The sequence below is a fragment of the Myxine glutinosa genome, chromosome 4 (assembly GCF_964187855.1).
Source record: "Myxine glutinosa chromosome 4, kmMyxGlut1.1, whole genome shotgun sequence".
Taxonomy (NCBI): domain Eukaryota; kingdom Metazoa; phylum Chordata; class Myxini; order Myxiniformes; family Myxinidae; genus Myxine; species Myxine glutinosa.
The window spans coordinates 119,430,875-119,451,950 of record NC_136264.1 but is presented as its reverse complement, the minus strand read 5'-3'; the positions used below and the strand labels follow the sequence as shown (position 1 = coordinate 119,451,950).

Genomic DNA, 21,076 nt, shown 5'->3' with positions numbered 1-21,076 from the left:
ATCCTTCTAATCTGACTACGTCCCCTCTACTGGTACAAAAGTCACGACTTAAATCTTGTCCCTATTGTCATCTCTAAATCCCTAACAATATCCTAGCCCGCCCTCGGCCAGTTCACACTGCCATCCCCATAATCTAGAGCTCATGTGCCCCCAGGTGAATGGCAAAGCTACCATTCGCCAACGCTATTACTACTGCTAATCGTCCACGATGCTGGAGCCTCTCGGTGCGGGAATACATTTTCACAGCTCGGCTTCGAAAAGCCGAGCAATGCATGTGGGTGGTTTGTCTCCTGTTGGTTGGGTCCGTCCGGCATTTTCGATTCTGGGGAGGAGGCATACTTGGGCCGAGGTTCCAGGCGCCATCTCTGCGTGGAGCCTTTCGGTCTCCGGCACGATGGCTCAACCTCCCCCGGTCGGAGCACCGCGCCTGCCAGGGGGCGAAGGTCCGACCTCGCCTACCCCCCCCTGGAATCGTGCCGTTTGCCCCTTGCACCACGGCATGGCACCGACCATACAGGGCGGGGCCCGGCACGAATCGTGCACGCCGCCGCGGCAACAATCCCCGCCGGCCCCCGCAGCACACAAAGCACCCCGCGCACCGAGGGCTCGCGTCAGCTATACGTCGGCCTAAACGCTCCCCCGGTCTGGGTCGATGCTTGAGTCACATTCTCACACCACGCGACCATTTCCATACTCACACACCGAGGCGCTCCAGCACCTCTCGTACATCCCATGCATTCTACTACTGCACTCTCTCTCCGCACACGGTCCGGTGTGCACTCGTTTCCCGCACACTCCGGTGCACACCACTCAGGCGCACTCTCACCATTTGCACACTCCCTTATTACACATCCTTGCGCACACCCTGGCGCATTCATTCTACTCACACTCCGTTACACACTTCTCTTCCACGCACTCCTCTCGTGCACTCTCTCCCGTTACATCCTCTAACACCCACGGGTGTGCACTCCTGCACACACCCAATCAGCACACACCTACCCACGGGTGTGCAGTCTTCTGCTGCACACCCAATCACGCGCTCTGGTGTGCACTCCCGCACACTCTCCTCGGACATCGCACATTCTGTGTCGCACTCCGTTCCACACTCCTCCCACTCACATTCCGTCATACACTCGCGCTTCGGCGCCGTTCGCACACGCGCGCCATTCACCTTCACACAGCGCACCACGGACCTTCCACGAGCGCCCCGGTGACGTCGCGATCCCAAGCACGCGAAAAATCTTTTCGCGCCAAACACTTTCACGCCATACATTTTCGCGCCATACACAGCCCTACTCACCTTCGGGATTCTCTTCTCCTTCCGCACCTGCAAACTTTCATTTTGGTTAGGCAGCACGACATCACAATGCGAATGCAGACCGAGTACATTCCATTTCTTCCCTCGATTTAATCTCTGATTCTGCAGTCTCCTCAACCCCAATTTCAATTATAATTTATTTTTCTTTATTAAATTCGACGACCACTGGCGCACATAAAATAAAATTTTCTAATTCGGCGGCCGTCGGCTTTTCCACACCCCGATTCGCGATTCCTATACTGGTCCACTTAACTGCGCTTTGCTCCACCTCACTTTCCACGCGTTCCTCACGTCGCGCTACCCCGTCGCGTACCAATGCGACTTTCCCGCTCGACCTGCGCCTTATGTCCCTCCCCATCTCTTTTATTTGGCCACCTATTCTGTTTCCAAACCCCAATAACCCATCTTTCATTTCCTCATCCATGTTGTTTTCCAATTCGTGTTTTACTTCTTTCAATTCCCGGGTGGATTTGTTACTTTGGGCGTCCATTTTGTTTTCCAAATTATTTAACCCATCTTTCATTTCTTTCATTTCCTCATCCATGTTGTTTTCCAATTCGTGTTTTACATCTTTCAATTCCCAGGTGGATTTGTTATTTTGGGTGTCCATTTTGTCTTCCAAATTATTTAACGCATCTTTCATTTCTGCCCTTGATTTGTCCATGTTTGCATCCAGTTGGGTCAGGAATAGTCTAAGGTCAAACCCGATTTGCACAGCGGCCCCAGCTGCCACCCCGGGCTCGGCTCCCGCCGCCATGTGCGAGGCGCCGCCATTTTCTTCGCCTGCCACCCCTACTGCTGCACCCTCATCAATGCTCTCCTCTTCTTCCCATTCTTCCCGGGGGTCCTGGGTTATCGATTCTAACCCCTCACATACCTCCTCATTTACCCCCAACGGCATCTGACGTCTTGGTTATCCATGGCACGAATTTAAATTTGATTTTATTAATTAAATTTCGGCCGCTCGTAATTTAGAGTGCGTTAGGCGCACTTCGGGTCCAATCCCACTCCCCAACACCAATTGTTGTGGCCAATATGCAAAATTGGTGTCCAGAATTTGGTCTAAAAAATTTAGTCCCAGGTTCCAAATCCCCACTCCTGACTACCAATTGGTGCGGATCTCAGCGTCGGCCTTTCCCCTTACCAAAGGGGCGTTAATCCCCTTGTCTTTGACTAGCCGACGGGATCCGGGGCTATGACGTTCCTTCCGGACGGCGTTAAATAGGGTTGTAGGCCGAATTCCTATTACCTAAGTACCAACGCCGCCTAGGAAGCAAGGAAATAAGCCTGACCCGAATCACGGTTATAGGTGGAAACGCCGAGCGGTAGCGAACCGTGACCCGAGCCGTTATCAAGGACTAGATCCCGATCTTAGCGGTTCCTATCGTGCCACGCTTACCCAATGGAGGAAATCACCGATACGGTCGATTTAGGAAAGACAGGAAGATCAGATGGTTTATTACACTATTGCACGTATATACAAGGATCGGATTCAGAGACACAGTGCAGCTTAATTGCAGTCTAAACTTATCCCCTGGACAAACGGGCCCACTCACACTCAGACACTTACACGGGGATTGCAGATGGTCAGGTTGATGGTCCAGGGATGATGGCGTCCGAACAGCTCGTTCTCCGGTTCCCAATGCACGCCGCGAAGAAGATGGAACAGACGGCAGGAGCTCTCCGCGTGTCGTTGGCGCACGGGAATTATATTACAGGGCAACGGTAAGGCTGGCTGGGCGGTTACACTTGCGGACACGTCCGCGTACGTAATAACCGGACCGGCGCTATATGCGCTCCCAATACCTTCTGTCCTTCAGCGAGTGAGTCCTTTACAATAAACCACAATTCCTTCCAGTCCTCCTCAAGGGCTTTGTGCGTGCGCTTATATAGCGCCGCCCAGTGAACCGTCTGGAACTTGCTAGCCATGCCCTTACCACGCCCCTCACGCCATGCCCTTAGAGCCCTGATTGGTTATGGCTCTTACCGTTGCTGTCTCCGCCGCTCCACCCTCGACGCCGCCACATCCCTCTCTCAGGCCTACCTCGTGTCATTTGACTAGGGAGCATCCTAATGCGAGGTGCAATAGCCAAAATGGGGCGCGGGATGGATTCTGCCCAACGAGGTAGATTTGGAGGGTGGAGGCAAAATGAAAGGGGGCCTATATTACTATCTTATTTCCTATATTACGACTATCTTATTTATTTTACACACCGCAGATGTTACTCGGGAAATGGCCTTATACTTACACAGACTATGACATAACTAATATCCTAAATGGGCCTACGTGTTGCTTGTGGACTAACTAGGGGGCAAACCTTTAATGATGTTATATTTACACTCTCAAAACCACAACAATATATATATATACATATATGTATATATATATATATATATATATATATATATATATATATATATATATATATATATATATATATATATATATATATATATCATTTCATCGGAGTGACTGAGGCACACCTGTCTTGTGTTCAGAGACAAGATAAGAATGTATAAAGGATTCTTCTTTGCATGCAATGGGTTTAGGTTTTCTTTGAGATACTGCTTCTTGTGAATACTGCCTGTAAATACATGCCTTTATCCAATCGCTATATAAACTTTCCAAACTTGCTTGATTGATTGTGTTTCCACCATTAGTTAGACAATAGATGGGAGGTTGTACCCCGTTGATTCACTGTGCTAGTTTTGCCGACGTCCCACCGTCGGTTTTACTCTGCCGTACGTAATAAATAGATAAAGGTGGGAATTCAAGAGCACGGTTCCCCATCTAAGTGGGCCTAAACAATCAGGAAGGTAACGTTAGACTTGAGCATGGGAGCCCTAGCAGATTTGGTTGCCTCAGACAGCATCTGTGGTTGCAGCGGGTCACGGAGTTATCCGTAGCCCGTTGGCTTCAGTGTCGGAGATTGGGAAGCAGGTCCGAGTCACTCCCCTCATGAGCTCCGCACTCCCCAAACCCATACATTTACTTGGAGACAAATGGACTGGAAAATTGGGAGAGCAAAAATGTTTAAAGAAAACTAAATTAGTACTTGACTGACACGATGACGAGGGTCCACATTTCTCCATAACACGTAGCCTAAGCATGAATGGATTATTGTAAGGCTATACACGTTCAAGGCGGCCTTAACACAGGGAGGCTACTTGGCCCACCTTGCTTGTACTGTATCCACACACAATAATCCAATGTATTAAATTTACGTTATTATTTTCAACACGTCCTACCTCCATTCTCAGCATCAACTTAAGATCCACACCGATCTACAACTAACTTGCCTATGGCATTAACCTCGAGGCAGGGTATCAGCAGACAATGACAGTCTCATTTTCAAAAGGACCACTGTATCTATATTAAAAAGAAGCGAATGCCAGCATGTGGGATAGCCAGCTTAACACCCCATCCAAAAGGATGCACTGGATGATGCAACACATTTGCAGTCGGATCTTGTTCCATTGGGATTCAAACTCAAGTAGGGACCTCAAATGTGTGGTGAGCAGGGTCATTACATCTTGAGGGAACAGCTAAGATGTAAACTTTTGAAAGTCGCAACAAGACAGCAGTGGCAAACTTGTGGAACAATCAAAATAGAGCTGGATTTTGTGATGGTTATCTGCTCATCAGCACCTCCATTCATATGATTACACTGAAGTGTATACAGATACGATACCTACTAGATAGTTCACAGAGCACCTTACCAAGCAGTCTTGAAAAAAAAAAACAGACATGATAAGGGTATTTTAAACTCTTCCTTTGCCTTTCCGAACATGATCTATATTTCCCACGAGCCGCAATTTTGCCTGAATCTCGATATTCTCCAACGCTGAGTGCGAGCAGCAAATTTGATTGGTCGAGATGGCGTGAAATGCCACAATATTTTTTAAAGAACGACTAAACATTTGAGGTCCCTACTAAATGTAATGAACGACGCCACAATATTCACCCTCTCTTTTGCTCAAGGTCATCTGCCATCTGCTTGGAAATCAGCCAACATCACCGCTTTGCACAAAAAAGGTGCAAAAACAGATCCCAGCAACTACAGACCAATCAGCCTTCTCCCAATTATCAGCAAAGTCATGGAATCCATCATTGCTTCAGATATTAAATCTTTCCTCTTCTCCAATGGCTTGATCTCTGATCATCAATTTGGTTTCAGACCTGGTCACTCTACTCTGGACATGCTGCTTCTGCTTTCTCAACAATGGATGGAGGTCCTCAACGCCAAACAGGAAATTAGAGCTGTCTCCCTTGACATTTCACGTGCCTTCGATACGGTCTGGCACCCTGCTCTGCTCTCCAAACTCTCCTCCTTTGGTATCCATGGAAATCTCCACGCATGGCTGGCGGACTTCCACTCTGGTCGTAGTCAACGTGTGGCCCTGAATGGGTTTCTCTCATCTCCTCTTCCTGTTCAGGCTGGAGTTCCCCAAGGTAGTGTTCTGGGCCCTGTGCTTTTTCTGGTCTTCATCAATGATCTCTCTGACTCTCTTGAAAATCCTCTCTATCTCTTTGCTGACGACTCTACTCTCTGTCGCTCCATTCCTCATCCCTCAGATCGGCAGTCTGCAGCCTCCTCACTCTCTGCAGACCTGGACAAAATCACAGACTGGTCAAACAAGTGGAACATGTCTTTCAATCCTGACAAATCTCACACTCTTACAATGTCTCTCCGAAAGGACCGACTGGACAACCCTCCCATCTACTTTCTCAACAATCCTCTCCAAGAAGTTCTGTCGCTCAAGCTTTTGGGTCTCACTATCTGCCATGATCTTTCTTGGGAAAACCACATTTCCAAGCTGGCCTCCAAAGCCAGTCGCCGACTGGGCATCCTCCGTCGTGCGAAGTCCTTCCTTGGCACACCTGAGCTCCTCACCACATACAAGGCTTTCATCCGCAGCTCAATGGAATACTGTTCCCCCCTCTGGGCTGGTGCTCCTGCCTCACACCTTGCTCGGCTTCACGCTGTTGAGGCCAAAGCTTTCAGAATCATTGGAATCTCCTGCGATGTAGTCAATGCCGAGGGCCTTTCACTCACTCACCGCAGGCAGGTTGGTGGTCTTTCTGTCTTCTACCGACTCCTCTCCGGCCTTGCTCCCCCAGCTCTCTCTGTGCTCTGTCCCCCCAATATTCCTTCAGGTCGCACAAGATCTGCCTGCAACCCTCTTATGGTTAAACTGCCAAAGTCTAGGCTCTCTGCTCACCTTCACTCTTTCATTCCCCTTTTCTCCCACCTCTGGAACAAACTCCCCCACTCCCTTCAATCCCACTCCTCCTTCCAGGTCTTTAAAACAGCTGTTCACCACCATCTCTTATCTTCCCCCATCGAAAACCTTGATCTTTTCTACCCCCGGTAATTCACCCCAGAGTCCTTGCAGTGTTCATATGTTTTAATCCTCTCCCACCTCCCCCCAAGTCCTCCCGATGTCCCTGCTCTCAAATGTTGTGTTTGTGTCCTTCCCCCTCTTCCCCCTCTCTTTTGTGTCCTTCCCCCTCTCTCCCCATCTTGTCTGCCGCTCCCCTTGTTTTTTGTGTTTTGTGTGTCGGTTTGTCTTTTTGTGTGATTAATGTTAGCTCTTTCATGAGCCTCGATCTTGTATACAAAAAAAAAAAAAAACAAAAAAAAAAAACTGGAGGTACTGAGAAGTGACAAAACAGCGATTTGTGTTCTAGTGTTCTAGCATATAATTCAATTGAAATAAAATAAAGGTTTTATCTGCTTAAAAAAAAAGGTAAATAAAAACTTTTCCCATAAGTTTACTGCCATTGATGCACCGTCATTTACACGACCTAATTTAACACGTTACATTAGTTATTCGTTCCTGTTATACGTGTCCTTTATGACATCCTTAAAAACAATACATTTCCTGTTTGGAATGATTTTCAATTTTGTTTCATTACGAAACAGGCAGAATAAAATAAAGAAATAAATAAATGAAGTTCACTCCTCTGTGCACATGCACACTTGGGACGATATTCCTTACAATTTTCTTAATTCAGAGCCAAAGTACTGCTAAACTGCATGTTCCTGTTCCGATTTGTGTGGTAAAGAGTTCTAAATGTTAAATTCATTTGAAATAGAATTTAACTCATCTCATCTTAGACCAAACTGATAGTAAGGGCATTTTATGAGATATTTCACAAATCTGTTAACTAAATTGTTACCAAAAAATTTCTTCACCAATATGTTTGTAAAGGTGTGTAATAACATGTGTTAAAATGTTGAAGTTCAACTCCCGTGGGAAACCCCAAAAAAAAGCTGTTGAATTCGGGTACCGAAAATTATTTTCGAGAATTTTTATTTTTTTTAATCGGCCCTTAAGTAACTTATGAGGGGTCAAATAAGGGTTTTTCATGATTCTGAGTTGATTGTTAACATTTATATTTTCACTTTTACATTTACACACAAAGTAGCTTTTATTTCACATACATATATAATACTCAAGAGTTATTTCTCATTCACAATGTCAGAAGTTTCAACAGTCATTGTCTATGTCTTCTTCAGACTCAACAACATCATGACTGCAGTTTCTGCATGTAATGCCATTACAGACTTCACAGGCCGAGATGCACGTGACCTCATTCTTCTTGCAGCTGCATCACCGGTTGCTGCAATCTCCATGACAATTACAGCTCGTGAACTGCAATAGCTCCTCAGGAGCCGTGGGGTCCAGTGTTGGAACTGGCTCATACCCATGCACACCTATTGTCCATCCATAGTCACTGGGGTTCAGAGACATGCTCTGTAGAAGGATCCAGTCCCGGGTCTGCAGGTAGGCACGGAGTGAATGTTGTGCAGCTGCACCCTCTGTTGGAGGTAGAGTCTCTGGTTTGATCACCCACCCCGCTGCCCAGAGTGTGTCACCTGGAGTGAGGAGTGGCTGATCATGATCCAGGGAGGAGGAAAGCTCAGCGAGGGGGAGAAACATGATCGCGTTCGTTCCTATCTGTTTCCTGTTCGTAAATGGAATAATCTTTACTTCAGTTCCTCTCAGGATCTTAGCTTTGTCGAGTGCCTTCAACTTCACCCGGGGGAAAGCTGCTGTTGTCTGTGGATCTGGCAAAGGTGGTGCCGGAGAGGTGACTTCGATCCAACCCATTGAGTGAAAGGGAGTGTTTCCGTGAATAGAGACAATGTTTAAATCTATATTGTCTCCAACAAACTGAGTGACTGCATTGTTTGTTTCCCCAACCTCCATAAAGACCACCTGATCATTACTTGACAATTCACTTTCACTGGCTGGCACTTTGGCTGTCATCACTGATTGATCCTCAAGCGCAGCATCAACCGCAACCTCATCATTGATCTGTTCATCGGTTTCCTCCACAATGGTGTCAAGAGTGCCAGAAGTATCTGGAACATCATCTCCACTCCTACTATTAAGGAAGCAGTATTTGTAGTTTTGTGTCTCCGTGTAAGACTCAGTGTATCCCAGCCGGTGGAACTTGTTGAGCATCCATTTTGACCCAAAACTATGATCAAGTTGTATGGCAAGCCCCATTTGGTGTGGCAATACTCCAGACCGAGGTCGACAGGCCTTAATAAAATTCTGCCCCCAAACGGCAACTCTTTCGTCTGTCTTGACAATCGGTCTCAAGAACATCTGAAGGCTTGCAGGAACAAGTGTCAGCTGACTATCGATGTCAGTCATACTGTGTGTGGTGGGGTATGACTTTGGACCTAAATCAATCAAGGCAATATCATTGGATATGAACTTGAGTGCCGTCTTTATGATCTGAGTCTTCTCATCTCCATGGTCAAGATTAGCATGATGCTCTCGCAGAATATTGTCGGTGCCATCTTTGAGACAGAGTACATCTGCCCTTCTTTCCTGTGTTGTGAAATACAAGGTGTCTTCGTATTTCTCTATAAGTTTTATCTTTAGCCAATGCTTTGAATAAGAAAGGCTTTTCTCTGGTGACTGATCAAACTCCTGCAGCTTTTCATGGACTTGGTCCATGTTCATTACCCCATGCTCTAATTCTGAGACTAACCATTCGCAGAATTCAATAAAAACTGCCTCTCGCTCATCAATACTCCTCTGTCCTCTCTTCCTTTTTCCTTCCTCATCAGTCTTGGACAAACTGTCACCTCTCGCAAACATAAGTTTGCATCGCAAATGGTACAGTGTTTCTTCTGCTACCAAGTCGTTGATCCCTTCCAGGCGTCCAGTGACTTCAGTGCCCCAGTCATCCCCGCGACTCCGTGCTGTCTTCAGCAAGCTTGCCTTCAGTGTATCTGCAGTCAAATTATCTGGCACTCTGTATTTCTTTCTAGCTTGTGCTGGATTATTTTTGTAGAGCTGGGCTGGTTGGTTGCAAAGAATGCATACATCCTTATACAGGAGGTCAACTGACTGTGATCTTCTAGAACTGCAGCCAGTTGATGAACTGAACTCACAAGTAGTGCGTCTTCTCTTCAACTTTGATGACTCTTTCTCTGCCTTTGATGCTTGAGCTGACTTCTTGGTGGTTGCAACAAAGTTGTTGTACAGATCATTTTTACACTTCTGGTGGTACCTCAGTTTTCTTTCCTTTTGAGCCTCCTTCATACGTTCCACAACAGTAACATTTTCGACAGTTTCTGCTTGTTTCAATAAAGTTGAGTATCCCTTTGGAGTTGCCTGTATGAGCCTTTCAGCTGGTGTATCCGAGCGTGCACAGATGAAGCAATTGAGCACAGGTGGAGTAACGTCTTCATCCATATTGCTAGACTCCATGTCCTGCAAAGTAGAAAATGAGATATATTTAGAAATTATTTTTCCACAAAGGAGTGTCTGTGGTGAAATATAAATGTTAACAATCAACTCAGAATCATGAAAAACCCTTATTTGACCCCTCATAAGTTACTTAAGGGCCGATTAAAAAAAATAAAAATTCTCGAAAATAATTTTTCGGTACCCGAATTCAACAGCTTTTTTTCTGGGTTTCCCACGGGAGTTGACCTTCAACATTTTAACACATGTTATTACACACCTTTACAAACATATTGGTGAAGAAATTTTTTGGTAACAATTTAGTTAACAGATTTTCATATGTTTCCCTTACTATTAGACACCAAAATGAACCGATTCCTTAACCCCGCCTAATTCCATAACCAATGCCTTAACTGTGCTTCACGTGCGCAGGGTAACGAGGAGCACCAAACAAAGAATAGCTGCAGCAAACATAAAGAGCACTTACCCAAGGCACAAGGTAAAATGTCAGGGTGATCAAGTAGGTCAGGAAACCTTCCAGGTTGTGCTGTTGCTCGACATAAACATCGCAACACCCTTTGTAACTCCACCACATCCTGCACATACACAACATAAGCTGTTGAGGTAGGAAAATTACTCGTATAAATTGGACAGTATTATACAACAACAACAGGCATTTTAAGGCCATTTTCCCTGCTAGAGCAGGGGTTAGCCTTGCGGGCCACATGACAATCTTCTCCATTTTGCCATATTTTCTGCATCTCCCCTTGTTAACCCCCTTGCCCGCATTTCTTCTTCCACCACCTTTAGCCAAGTCTTTCTCGGTCTTCCCCGTCCTAGACTTCCTTCTACATTCATTTCCATCACTTCTCAACCAGTCACTTTCATCCTTCCTCAACACATGACCAAACCATCTCAACCTGTTTGAGATCCATCTCAACCATCTCCATTCCCATCATCTTTCGCAATTCATCATTCGTCTTCCTCTCTCTCAACGATACTCCACACATCCACCGAACCATTCACATTTCCACCCTTTCCAGCCTTTGTTGCTGCTCTACGTTAATTACCCATGTCTCGCTCCCATAAATCATAACACTTCTCACACATGCAGCATACACCTTTCCCTTCAGCTTCAACGACACTCCCCTCCTCATCAGCACGCCACTCAGTTCCCAAAACTTCTTCCATGCACATCTCACTCTAGCAACCATTGCTGAGTCTGATCCACCTTCTCCATTCAGCATGTCTCCGGGGTAGCAAAATATTTTCGCACCTTCCAGCTTCACGCCGTCTCCAAGATCCAATTCAACATTTCCTCCAACTGCAGCTCCCTCTGTGCACACCTTACACATGAATGTAGCTGCCACACTGGTTAACGACCCTCTCAGACCACTACATTTTTGATGAACCCACTCAGCGCACATTGTATATTGAATGGAGTTCACTCCAACACCCTTCCTGCACACAGCACACGGCCAATCCCCAGTTCTTTCCACCTCACCACATGCTTTACCACTTGCCATCACCTTCGTCTTTCCGATATTCACCTTCAGACCTTTTTCCTCCATACATTCCTTCCACTTGTTCATCTTCTCCTTCAGTCCATCCATACTCTCCCCAATCAACACCAGATCATCTGCATACAACTCTCACGGTAAACCCTCCTTTACGTTCCGAGCCAGCACCTCCATCACAGCTAAAAATAGTGGACTTGGTACCGACCCCTGATGCACTCCCACCTTAAACTCACCACTGTTCCCGTCCTTTGTCCTTACAGCTGTGCGCGCTCTCTCGTACATTGACATCACTACTCTGATCAACCATTCCTCCACTTCTAACTTCCTCAACGCCCATGACCCTCCTTCGCGTGGAACCCTATCGAATGCTTTCTCCAAACGTCTTCCTCTTCTCCATGTACTTCTCCTGCAACTGTCTTACAATAAAAAGTGCATCTGTCGTTGCTCTTCCTGGCATAAATCCAAACTGCATTTCGTCGATCTTCACTTTCTTCCTTATCCTCTTCTCCAACACCCTTTCCAATACCTTCATTCCATGCTCCAATAACTTTATCGTTCGATACGAGCCACAGTGCAGAGTGTCACCTTTCCCTTGTGTAAAGGGCCGAGCGTACTCAGTTCCCAATCCACTGGAATGCGGCCTTCTTTCACCACCAGATTACAGATCTCTGTCATTCTCTTCACACCCCAACTTCCCGCTGCCTTCAACATATCTCCCACAACTCCCGTCGGCCCTCCCGCTTTTCTTCTCTTCATTGCTTTTATCGCTTCCTCAACTTCCTGGGTTACTTTCCATGTTGCCATCCCATTCATTCTCTGCATTCAACAGCATTTCCATACATCTTTTCCATCTTCCTTTAATTCCATTTGGATTCACAACGATTCGTCCCACTTCATCCTTCAAGCAACTCACCCCCATCACATCGCACCTCTCTTTCGCTATCTGCTTTGCAATCCTGAATACCGCTCTCCGACCCTCTTCCGAATCCAAGCGTTCTCCAAACATTTTCCTAGATGCCTCCTGCACCTTTACTACCTCTTACCGTGCAGCCTTCTTGGCTGCCTTATAACTTTCATGCTCTGCCTTTTCTACCCCCATACTCTTCGCCTTCTGCCACTCCTTGAACTTCTTCCTCTTCTCGTCAATCCTCTTTCCAACTTCATCATCCGACCACCATGTTTCTGATTGCCTCGGTGGTCCTTTTGTCCATCCACATACCTCACTTGAAATCTGAATAGGATTTGCATATCAGCTAACTGAAACCAACCACCAACTATTTTTTAGGTCAAAATAGGCCAAAAGGTCAACTTCGGCTAAACTTCTAAAATCCTCAATTTTCATCTGATTAACATAATTTGAAGACGATTTGCATATCAGGTCACATAATTCAACCACCAATTCCAGGTGGTCAAATTTCACCAACCACAGTCAAATTTGTGAGGTCAAAAGGATGCTTTACTGAGTGCCATTCTACTTTGTTCTGTTTTGCCAAGTGTCGCTCTTTGAGTGATTTTTCATTTGTCTGTCTGTTTGTCCGCACAGAAAAAAAATATGATTTTCTCTGCAACCGTCAGTCCGATTGACAGGAAATTTTCACTATAGGTGCACCTCCACTTGCAGAATTATTTAATGATAATTATGATGTCATAGGTCACGTGGTATGGGCACTATCTTGGAAAATCCGAAAAACTTTGCACCTCCATATCTCCAAAGGCGCTGCATAGAAAAATTGAGCCATGACTCATTGTAAAGAACTCTCCATGGGGAATAAAATATGTTAATGATGAAATCATAGGTGCCTCCATTATGACGTCATAATTTGACAAGTATAAAACTTAATTCGATGAAGATGAAATTTCTTGAGCATCATCTTGGGATAAATTGGTGGAGAAAAAATAATAATAATGATGACGTCGTCAGCCGTGGAACCAACGAGGTGTGTTGAATCGTTTTTTGTTTTTTTTTCAAATGTTAACAAGGCTTATTAACGTGGACAGATCCATCTCGAAGCACTGACAGAAGTATACCAAAACCGAAAAAAAGAATCTAGGTTTATGAGCAAGAGTTATGTTTCCTATTAATCAAGGATTTAAAAAGCTTGGTTCAATGAAAAGAAAAAACCCCAAAAAACAAAAACATTATTGTCCAACACTTACCTCCTGGAAACTAAGAAAGCAAAAATATCACAACAATGGCTAAGTCGACAACTGTCAGACATGGGCAGCCAAGCGGAAGATCGAAGCATTCATCTCCGCTTCTATTAGATGCTTGCAAGAACACATTGAGCCTTCAAATCACATTCTGCCATTGTGAAAAGGCTGGATGCCCCCTGGCTGTGAACAACCTACATCGCAAATTATGTGCTGCACCTTCGTCGCCAAAAACAGCAGCAGAAATCAAAAGCCAATGTTGACGAATCTCTTGTCTTTTCCCAATCACCTCCCACACCATCGCCTGCTGTGCAAAAGCATTTTGCCTCCAACGATCATTCATATTCATTCATTCATTTAAATTATCAGTAACAAGCAAAAAGCACCCGTCCCTAGTGACGTTTACATGAATCTATTTCTATCAAGTTTACATTAATCTATCAATTTAAATTATTTCATGGAGTTTAAAAAGGTTAATTATGTTGCACTTTCATTACAATCAGAACCAAAGCTCTGAGCTGCTTATACCACCCACCGCGAAATGATGACATACAACATCGGGCGGCGGAGGTTGGCTTTTGTCTTTGTGAAATACAATTTGACATCAACATTATTCATGCCCGTTCTCCTGTCATTTCAAAAGCGAATGTTGAGCTTTGCCTGCATGTGCTGCTTTTCAAACGAACCACAAAGGTCAAAAGCATGGACCGACACCACATTTCGCAATACATATATACTGTATATCGATATATCTTTGCAGTGTCTGTCTTGTGCTGTCTTGTCACTTAACTACTTACTCAAACTTTTGTGAAATCGTACCAAACTTCTGGTATGCTACTGTCTCTCCCGTGTGTATATCCGAAGGGGTATTTTTTTGCAAAAAAAAAAAAAATTTCAACTTCAATCTTTAACTTCAATTGCTTACAAAATGTAATATCACGTATATTACAAATACATTTGTGCTAAATAATTGTTTGTATTATGATTGGTGTAAACCATGACATAACAGCAACTCAGGTGCAGTCATCTATCGATATATCTACATATCTGGGCAGTGTATGTGTTGTCACTGAACTACTCCCTCAAACTTTTGTTTCTGTGGTGGTGAAGTGTTTTTAATAACGTGGTGGTGAGATGTTTTGAATTACGTGGTGGTGAGGTGTTTTTAATTACGTGGAGGTGAGGTGTTTTTAATTACGTGGTGGTGAGGTGTTTTTAAATTTCGTAGAGGTGAGGTGTTTTGAATCACAACGTGGTGCTGAGGTGTTTTGAATCACAACGTGGTGCTGAGGTGTTTTGAATAACAACGTGGTGCTGAGGTGTTTTGAATAACAACGTGGTGCTGAGGTGTTTTGAATAACAACGTGGTGCTGAGGTGTTTTGAATAACAACGTGGTGCTGAGGTGTTTTGAATCACAACGTGGTGCTGAGGTGTTTTGAATCACAACGTGGTGCTGAGGTGTTTTGAATCACAACGTGGTGCTGAGGTGTTTTGAATCACAACGTGGTGCTGAGGTGTTTTGAATCACAACGTGGTGCTGAGGTGTTTTGAATCACAACGTGGTGCTGAGGTGTTTTGAATCACAACGTGGTGCTGAGGTGTTTTGAATCACAACGTGGTGCTGAGGTGTTTTGAATCACAACGTGGTGCTGAGGTGTTTTGAATCACAACGTGGTGCTGAGGTGTTTTGAATCACAACGTGGTGCTGAGGTGTTTTGAATCACAACGTGGTGCTGAGGTGTTTTGAATCACAACGTGGTGCTGAGGTGTTTTGAATCACAACGTGGTGCTGAGGTGTTTTGAATCACAACGTGGTGCTGAGGTGTTTTGAATCACAACGTGGTGCTGAGGTGTTTTGAATCACAACGTGGTGCTGAGGTGTTTTGAATCACAACGTGGTGCTGAGGTGTTTTGAATCACAACGTGGTGCTGAGGTGTTTTGAATCACAACGTGGTGCTGAGGTGTTTTGAATCACAACGTGGTGCTGAGGTGTTTTGAATCACAACGTGGTGCTGAGGTGTTTTGAATCACAACGTGGTGCTGAGGTGTTTTGAATCACAACGTGGTGCTGAGGTGTTTTGAATCACAACGTGGTGCTGAGGTGTTTTGAATCACAACGTGGTGCTGAGGTGTTTTGAATCACAACGTGGTGCTGAGGTGTTTTGAATCACAACGTGGTGCTGAGGTGTTTTGAATCACAACGTGGTGCTGAGGTGTTTTGAATCACAACGTGGTGCTGAGGTGTTTTGAATCACAACGTGGTGCTGAGGTGTTTTGAATCACAACGTGGTGCTGAGGTGTTTTGAATCACAACGTGGTGCTGAGGTGTTTTGAATCACAACGTGGTGCTGAGGTGTTTTGAATCACAACGTGGTGCTGAGGTGTTTTGAATCACAACGTGGTGCTGAGGTGTTTTGAATCACAACGTGGTGCTGAGGTGTTTTGAATCACAACGTGGTGCTGAGGTGTTTTGAATCACAACGTGGTGCTGAGGTGTTTTGAATCACAACGTGGTGCTGAGGTGTTTTGAATCACAACGTGGTGCTGAGGTGTTTTGAATCACAACGTGGTGCTGAGGTGTTTTGAATCACAACGTGGTGCTGAGGTGTTTTGAATCACAACGTGGTGCTGAGGTGTTTTGAATCACAACGTGGTGCTGAGGTGTTTTGAATCACAACGTGGTGCTGAGGTGTTTTGAATCACAACGTGGTGCTGAGGTGTTTTGAATCACAACGTGGTGCTGAGGTGTTTTGAATCACAACGTGGTGCTGAGGTGTTTTGAATCACAACGTGGTGCTGAGGTGTTTTGAATCACAACGTGGTGCTGAGGTGTTTTGAATCACAACGTGGTGCTGAGGTGTTTTGAATCACAACGTGGTGCTGAGGTGTTTTGAATCACAACGTGGTGCTGAGGTGTTTTGAATCACAACGTGGTGCTGAGGTGTTTTGAATCACAACGTGGTGCTGAGGTGTTTTGAATCACAACGTGGTGCTGAGGTGTTTTGAATCACAACGTGGTGCTGAGGTGTTTTGAATTACGTGGTTGTGAGGTGTTTTTAATTACGTGGTGGTGAGGTATTTTTAATTACGTGGTGGTGAGGTATTTTTAATTACGTGGTGGTGAGCTGTTTTTAATTACGTGGTGGTGAGCTGTTTTTAATTACGTGGTGGTGAGCTGTTTTTAATTACGTGGTGGTGAGCTGTTTTTAATTACGCGGTGGTGAGCTGTTTTTAATTACGTGGTGGTGAGCTGTTTTTAATTACGTGGTGGTGAGCCGTTTTTAATTACATGGTGGTGAGGTGTTTTTAATTACGTGGTGGTGAGCTGTTTTTAATTACATGGTGGTGAGCTGTTTTTAATTCCGTGGTGGTGAGCTGTTTTTAATTACATGGTGGTGAGCTGTTTTTAATTACGTGGTGGTGAGTTGTATTCGTCCCAAATTTCCAGTCTGCACCCACCCCTCCCGTATGGATGTGCTGAGGGGCTCTTTTTTGAATTTTCTAATATTTTTTCAAACTAAATCTTCAACCTAAATTGCTTATAAAAATGTAATATCACAAACACCACAAATAATTTTGTGCAAAATAATTGTTTGTATTATGATTGGTGTAAATCATGACAACACAGCAACTCAGGTACAGTCATTAACCTCAGCTAAAACAAGCCCGTTCCTCTGTAATGACGCGTGATGAGGCGAGCATAGCGAGCCGAGCCAAGCTAGTACATATTGTTGCGGTTTTAGAACCCTCACTTGTGTAAATACTTGTAAATAATTCTCATCGTTAAAAGGTCAAAGGTAGCACCCATAGTTAGTCCATATGCAACACGTAGGCCACCAGAGGAACTTTAGTTATTTCATTATTATGTGTTTCAGATAAGGCCGTGTTCCCAATAGTTGAATCTGCGTTGCATCAATTAAATAAGAATAGGCCCCAATCCATTCCGGCCATTTTGCCAACCTCTCTCTCCCAATTCTATTATGCGCCTCTGCTTGCCAGCAGCGTTCGCTGTGTTGAGCTGAAGTTTGCTCAAACAAACGCCATTAACCACGCGGTCAAGCTTGAGGAAGAAGGGGGCGGACCGCCGGGAACAAGGTGTGGCTCGTCAACGAGCCGTCAAAGGCGGAGCCGGTAAGCCCTTACCAGCCAACCAGGGCTGAGGTGAGCTCGCTGGCGGGGGTGGTTTCCAAGCGCACGGATTGATCTGAAAGCGCGTTATATAAGCACGAGCGCCAAGCCAAGCCCTTTCACGGACTCGCTGGGAAACGCGCACTGCGCAAGGACTGCGCAGGGGACCATCGTGATTACGGGACCTCATTCGGCGGGCTCCTTTTTGCACGGACTGCGCGAGGAGTTATTGAGTGGTGCTGATTGCCCTTTGATACGAACTGCCCTTTTTGATACGAACATTGATCGGGAGAAAGAGCGCGTTTGGCACAAAATACGTTTATTACGTACGCCGCATCCCAGTCCCCCCGATATATGTAACGTCCGCTTGCGGTCGACGACACGCAGAGCGCTGCCGGCCTGCTGACCACCACCACGGTTTTGCCTGCGGAACCAGAGCCTGGACGGGGGTCGATTGGAGCCTGGATCCGGTCTACCTGGACCTTCCACCCTTCCCGCTACAATCCCCGCGTGAGTGTGTATGTTCGTCTGGGGTCGTTAAGTTAAGACTGTATAGGTAAGCCTGCCCTGTGTACTGCTTCTTCTTCTTCTTCCTTGTATATTTCTTTCCTTTCCTCTTCTTGGTTTGTAAATAAATTACCTTTATTCTTCCTATACTCTGGTTTCCTCTCCATCCGATCGCTTTAGTCTTTTCCCAATTGAGTACCTGTGGCACGATTTCGGAACCGCTATAATCGGGTGTAGTAATTGTTAATGGCGTGAGTCGCGGCTCGCTTCGCTCGGTGTGTCCATTAAAGCTGCGGCTTGGGTGGGAGTTATCTCCTCGCTTTACAGCCGGTGGTAGTACCTCGGTACTAAGACTAATTCGGCTTACAACCCTACTTACCATCGACCGGAAGTGACGTTATAACTTCCCAAGGACTCGGGACGGCCAGCTTAAAAGACAAGGGGATTAACCCCCCCCTTGATAAGGGGAGCGCCGACCCCCGAATCCGCAACAATATATATACAGTCACGTGAAAAAGTAAGTACACCCCATGTAAAGTTTTGACTTTTTCAACATATTTCAGCCTACAGCTATTTGATCTTCATTTCAACAATATTGATAGATAAAGGTGATATAATATAACAAATATCATGAAACATTTACATTTTGTAGTCCATTGTATAATTTAAATAAACATAAAGCAAATTTCGCATGTGGAAAAAGTAAGTCCTGCACACCTGTGGGGTGTGCAGGACCGGCCGAGATTCAAACACTCTGGATAAGCATGCAATCCACCGAATGCCATTCAAGTTCATTAAGCATTTAAACATCTGAAAAGGAGGCACAAACCTCAGATATCGATTCTCGATCAGCAGCTTGTGCTAACAATTCCAGCAAGGCTGTGCCACACTGCCTAAGTTGCCAAGGCAGGAGCAGCAGTAGAGAAGGTGGCAGAGAGAGTTCCTTCTCTGGAGGCTCATCCAGCTGCACCTCCAACACCTCCAACACAGTCAACCTGCCACCAAAACAATGTCTGTGATGCCTACTATGATGGTGTTAAATACTAAAGGAGGAAAGCTTTTAAACATGAAAAAATATTAAAATTTAGAGGATAAAACATAAATCAATAGAGAGAACCACAAACTAAATGATCCTACAATGACAGCAAAAAAAACCACTAAATAGGAAGTTAAAGAAAATACGAATCCATTTATCTGCCTCGTGATTAGATATACACCATCAAAGGCAAGAAAACACAAACAGCTTTCAGTTGTGTCAGGCAATTGTGCTCCCACTCAAAGATTTTCCGTGTGGGTGAATATTCCATGTTGGCAGTGCTACGACAAAGCCAAATAAATTTCCAACGAGGGCTAAACCGATAGTACAACAAGAAAGCGTTAGGCCCGTTTAAACTTCACATTGGTGTTCAAAGAGGCTTCTCAGGATGGAGCGTCGATACTTCACCTACTTAGCTTCTTAACCTACCTGCCCAATCCACCCAAAGAAGTAGAGATGACTTCTCAGCTGAAGGAAATGTCATCACCACGTCCTCAATTTTAATCACATGTTGCCAAGGGGGTGTGTTTTTGTTGTTGCGGAAATCTTAATTTTGCCTTCAAATATGTCTCTATCGTACACCATGTAAAAATCAATGCCATATCACCACCAGGCCCCACCTCCCCCAAATTTTGCTTCTGTATCCATCTTGTCCACCCTTTGCGTTCTCCCCTATCCCTCATAATCACCCGCATCCCTTGTTTATCCGTCTCCATTTATTATGTCCTGCATGCCCTGCTGTTCGCATTTCCCCCTTCCCTTTGTGCTGTTCCTTTTGCTGTGTTGTGTTGTGTTCTGTGTTCTAGCTCATCCACGAGCCTTCACTCTGTAAACAATAAATAAATAAAAAGGAATAAAATTCATTTCTAAACTGGCTCATACTTCGTGAGGGCACTTTGATCTCATCAGATTATGATGTCCAACATGTGAATAATTTACATGCGACGTGAATCCCAGAAACAAGCTCGTCTGGACATTTCATGTATAAACCCTTTAGTTCCTTCCCTACTTGTACAGCCTCATTGGCCAATTTGGCCGTTTGAGCTTGGATGCTGCCGCTGTGCTATGAACAGACCTATAACAACACTCACCGTTGCCGATGATTGAGATCCTGATAGATTGTTGGAATGAAGAAAGATGATGGCAGTACATGCTGTGTAACGAGCAAGAGGCTGCAAGAGAACACCGACATTCTAAGGGAAAGCACACATGACAAATGCAGTCAAGAAGCAACGAGCAGGAGAGGAAAGAAGAGCGGGGGACGAGGTGAGAGGGGATGGAGAGGTGGGGAGGAAAAAAATGTAGGAACCGAACAAGTCATCCCGCATTTTGACTCACGGCCATTCAAGTTCAGGATGCGTATGGCAGACATCCAGAATAGCTCGAGCTAGTGGCAGCCCACTGGAGTTTGACGCTAAGGTGTTCACACGTGAGGTATTGAAGCACGTGTGAAGAAGCATGCAGCAGTAATCCACAGCCTTACTGTCTGAGAGCAGCAAGCAGCGTCTGAGAAGCCACCAGAGCAATTATAAAAAACACAAAACATAAAACATCATCAGCTTTGCATACAATACTAGAGATAATTAAGTACTTTACATGTCACAGCAAACCCTCAATTATTCCTGCTGTAGAATCGTTGCTCGGTATGATATCAAAACAATTTAAGCAAAATGCCGACAAAGAAACATAATAAAGGGCT

At 45.1% G+C, this 21,076-nt stretch overlaps 1 protein-coding gene across 9 annotated transcripts in view; it reads right to left on the bottom strand.

Moving 5' to 3' along the window:
* The window catches only part of ATXN10 (ataxin 10), a 216,792-nt gene that overhangs the window by 151,956 nt on the left and 43,760 nt on the right, over positions 1-21,076 (bottom strand). For 8 of the 9 annotated variants that reach the window (XR_013623138.1, XR_013623137.1, XR_010984061.2 and 5 more), the window contains exons 5-8: positions 20,716-20,883; positions 20,469-20,549; positions 19,171-19,336; positions 10,521-10,629 (exon numbers count right to left, since the gene is read on the bottom strand). Coding sequence is in view for 4 of the 9 variants with exons in the window: in XM_068113268.2 (XP_067969369.2) it covers positions 10,521-10,629; positions 19,171-19,336; positions 20,469-20,549; positions 20,716-20,883 (524 nt within the window). In the remaining 5 variants the exon portion in view is untranslated. Of the gene's footprint in view, positions 1-7,601; positions 10,061-10,520; positions 10,630-19,170; positions 19,337-20,468; positions 20,550-20,715; positions 20,884-21,076 lie in introns of those variants that run through there. The other variant, XM_068113266.2, reaches the window with a different exon arrangement.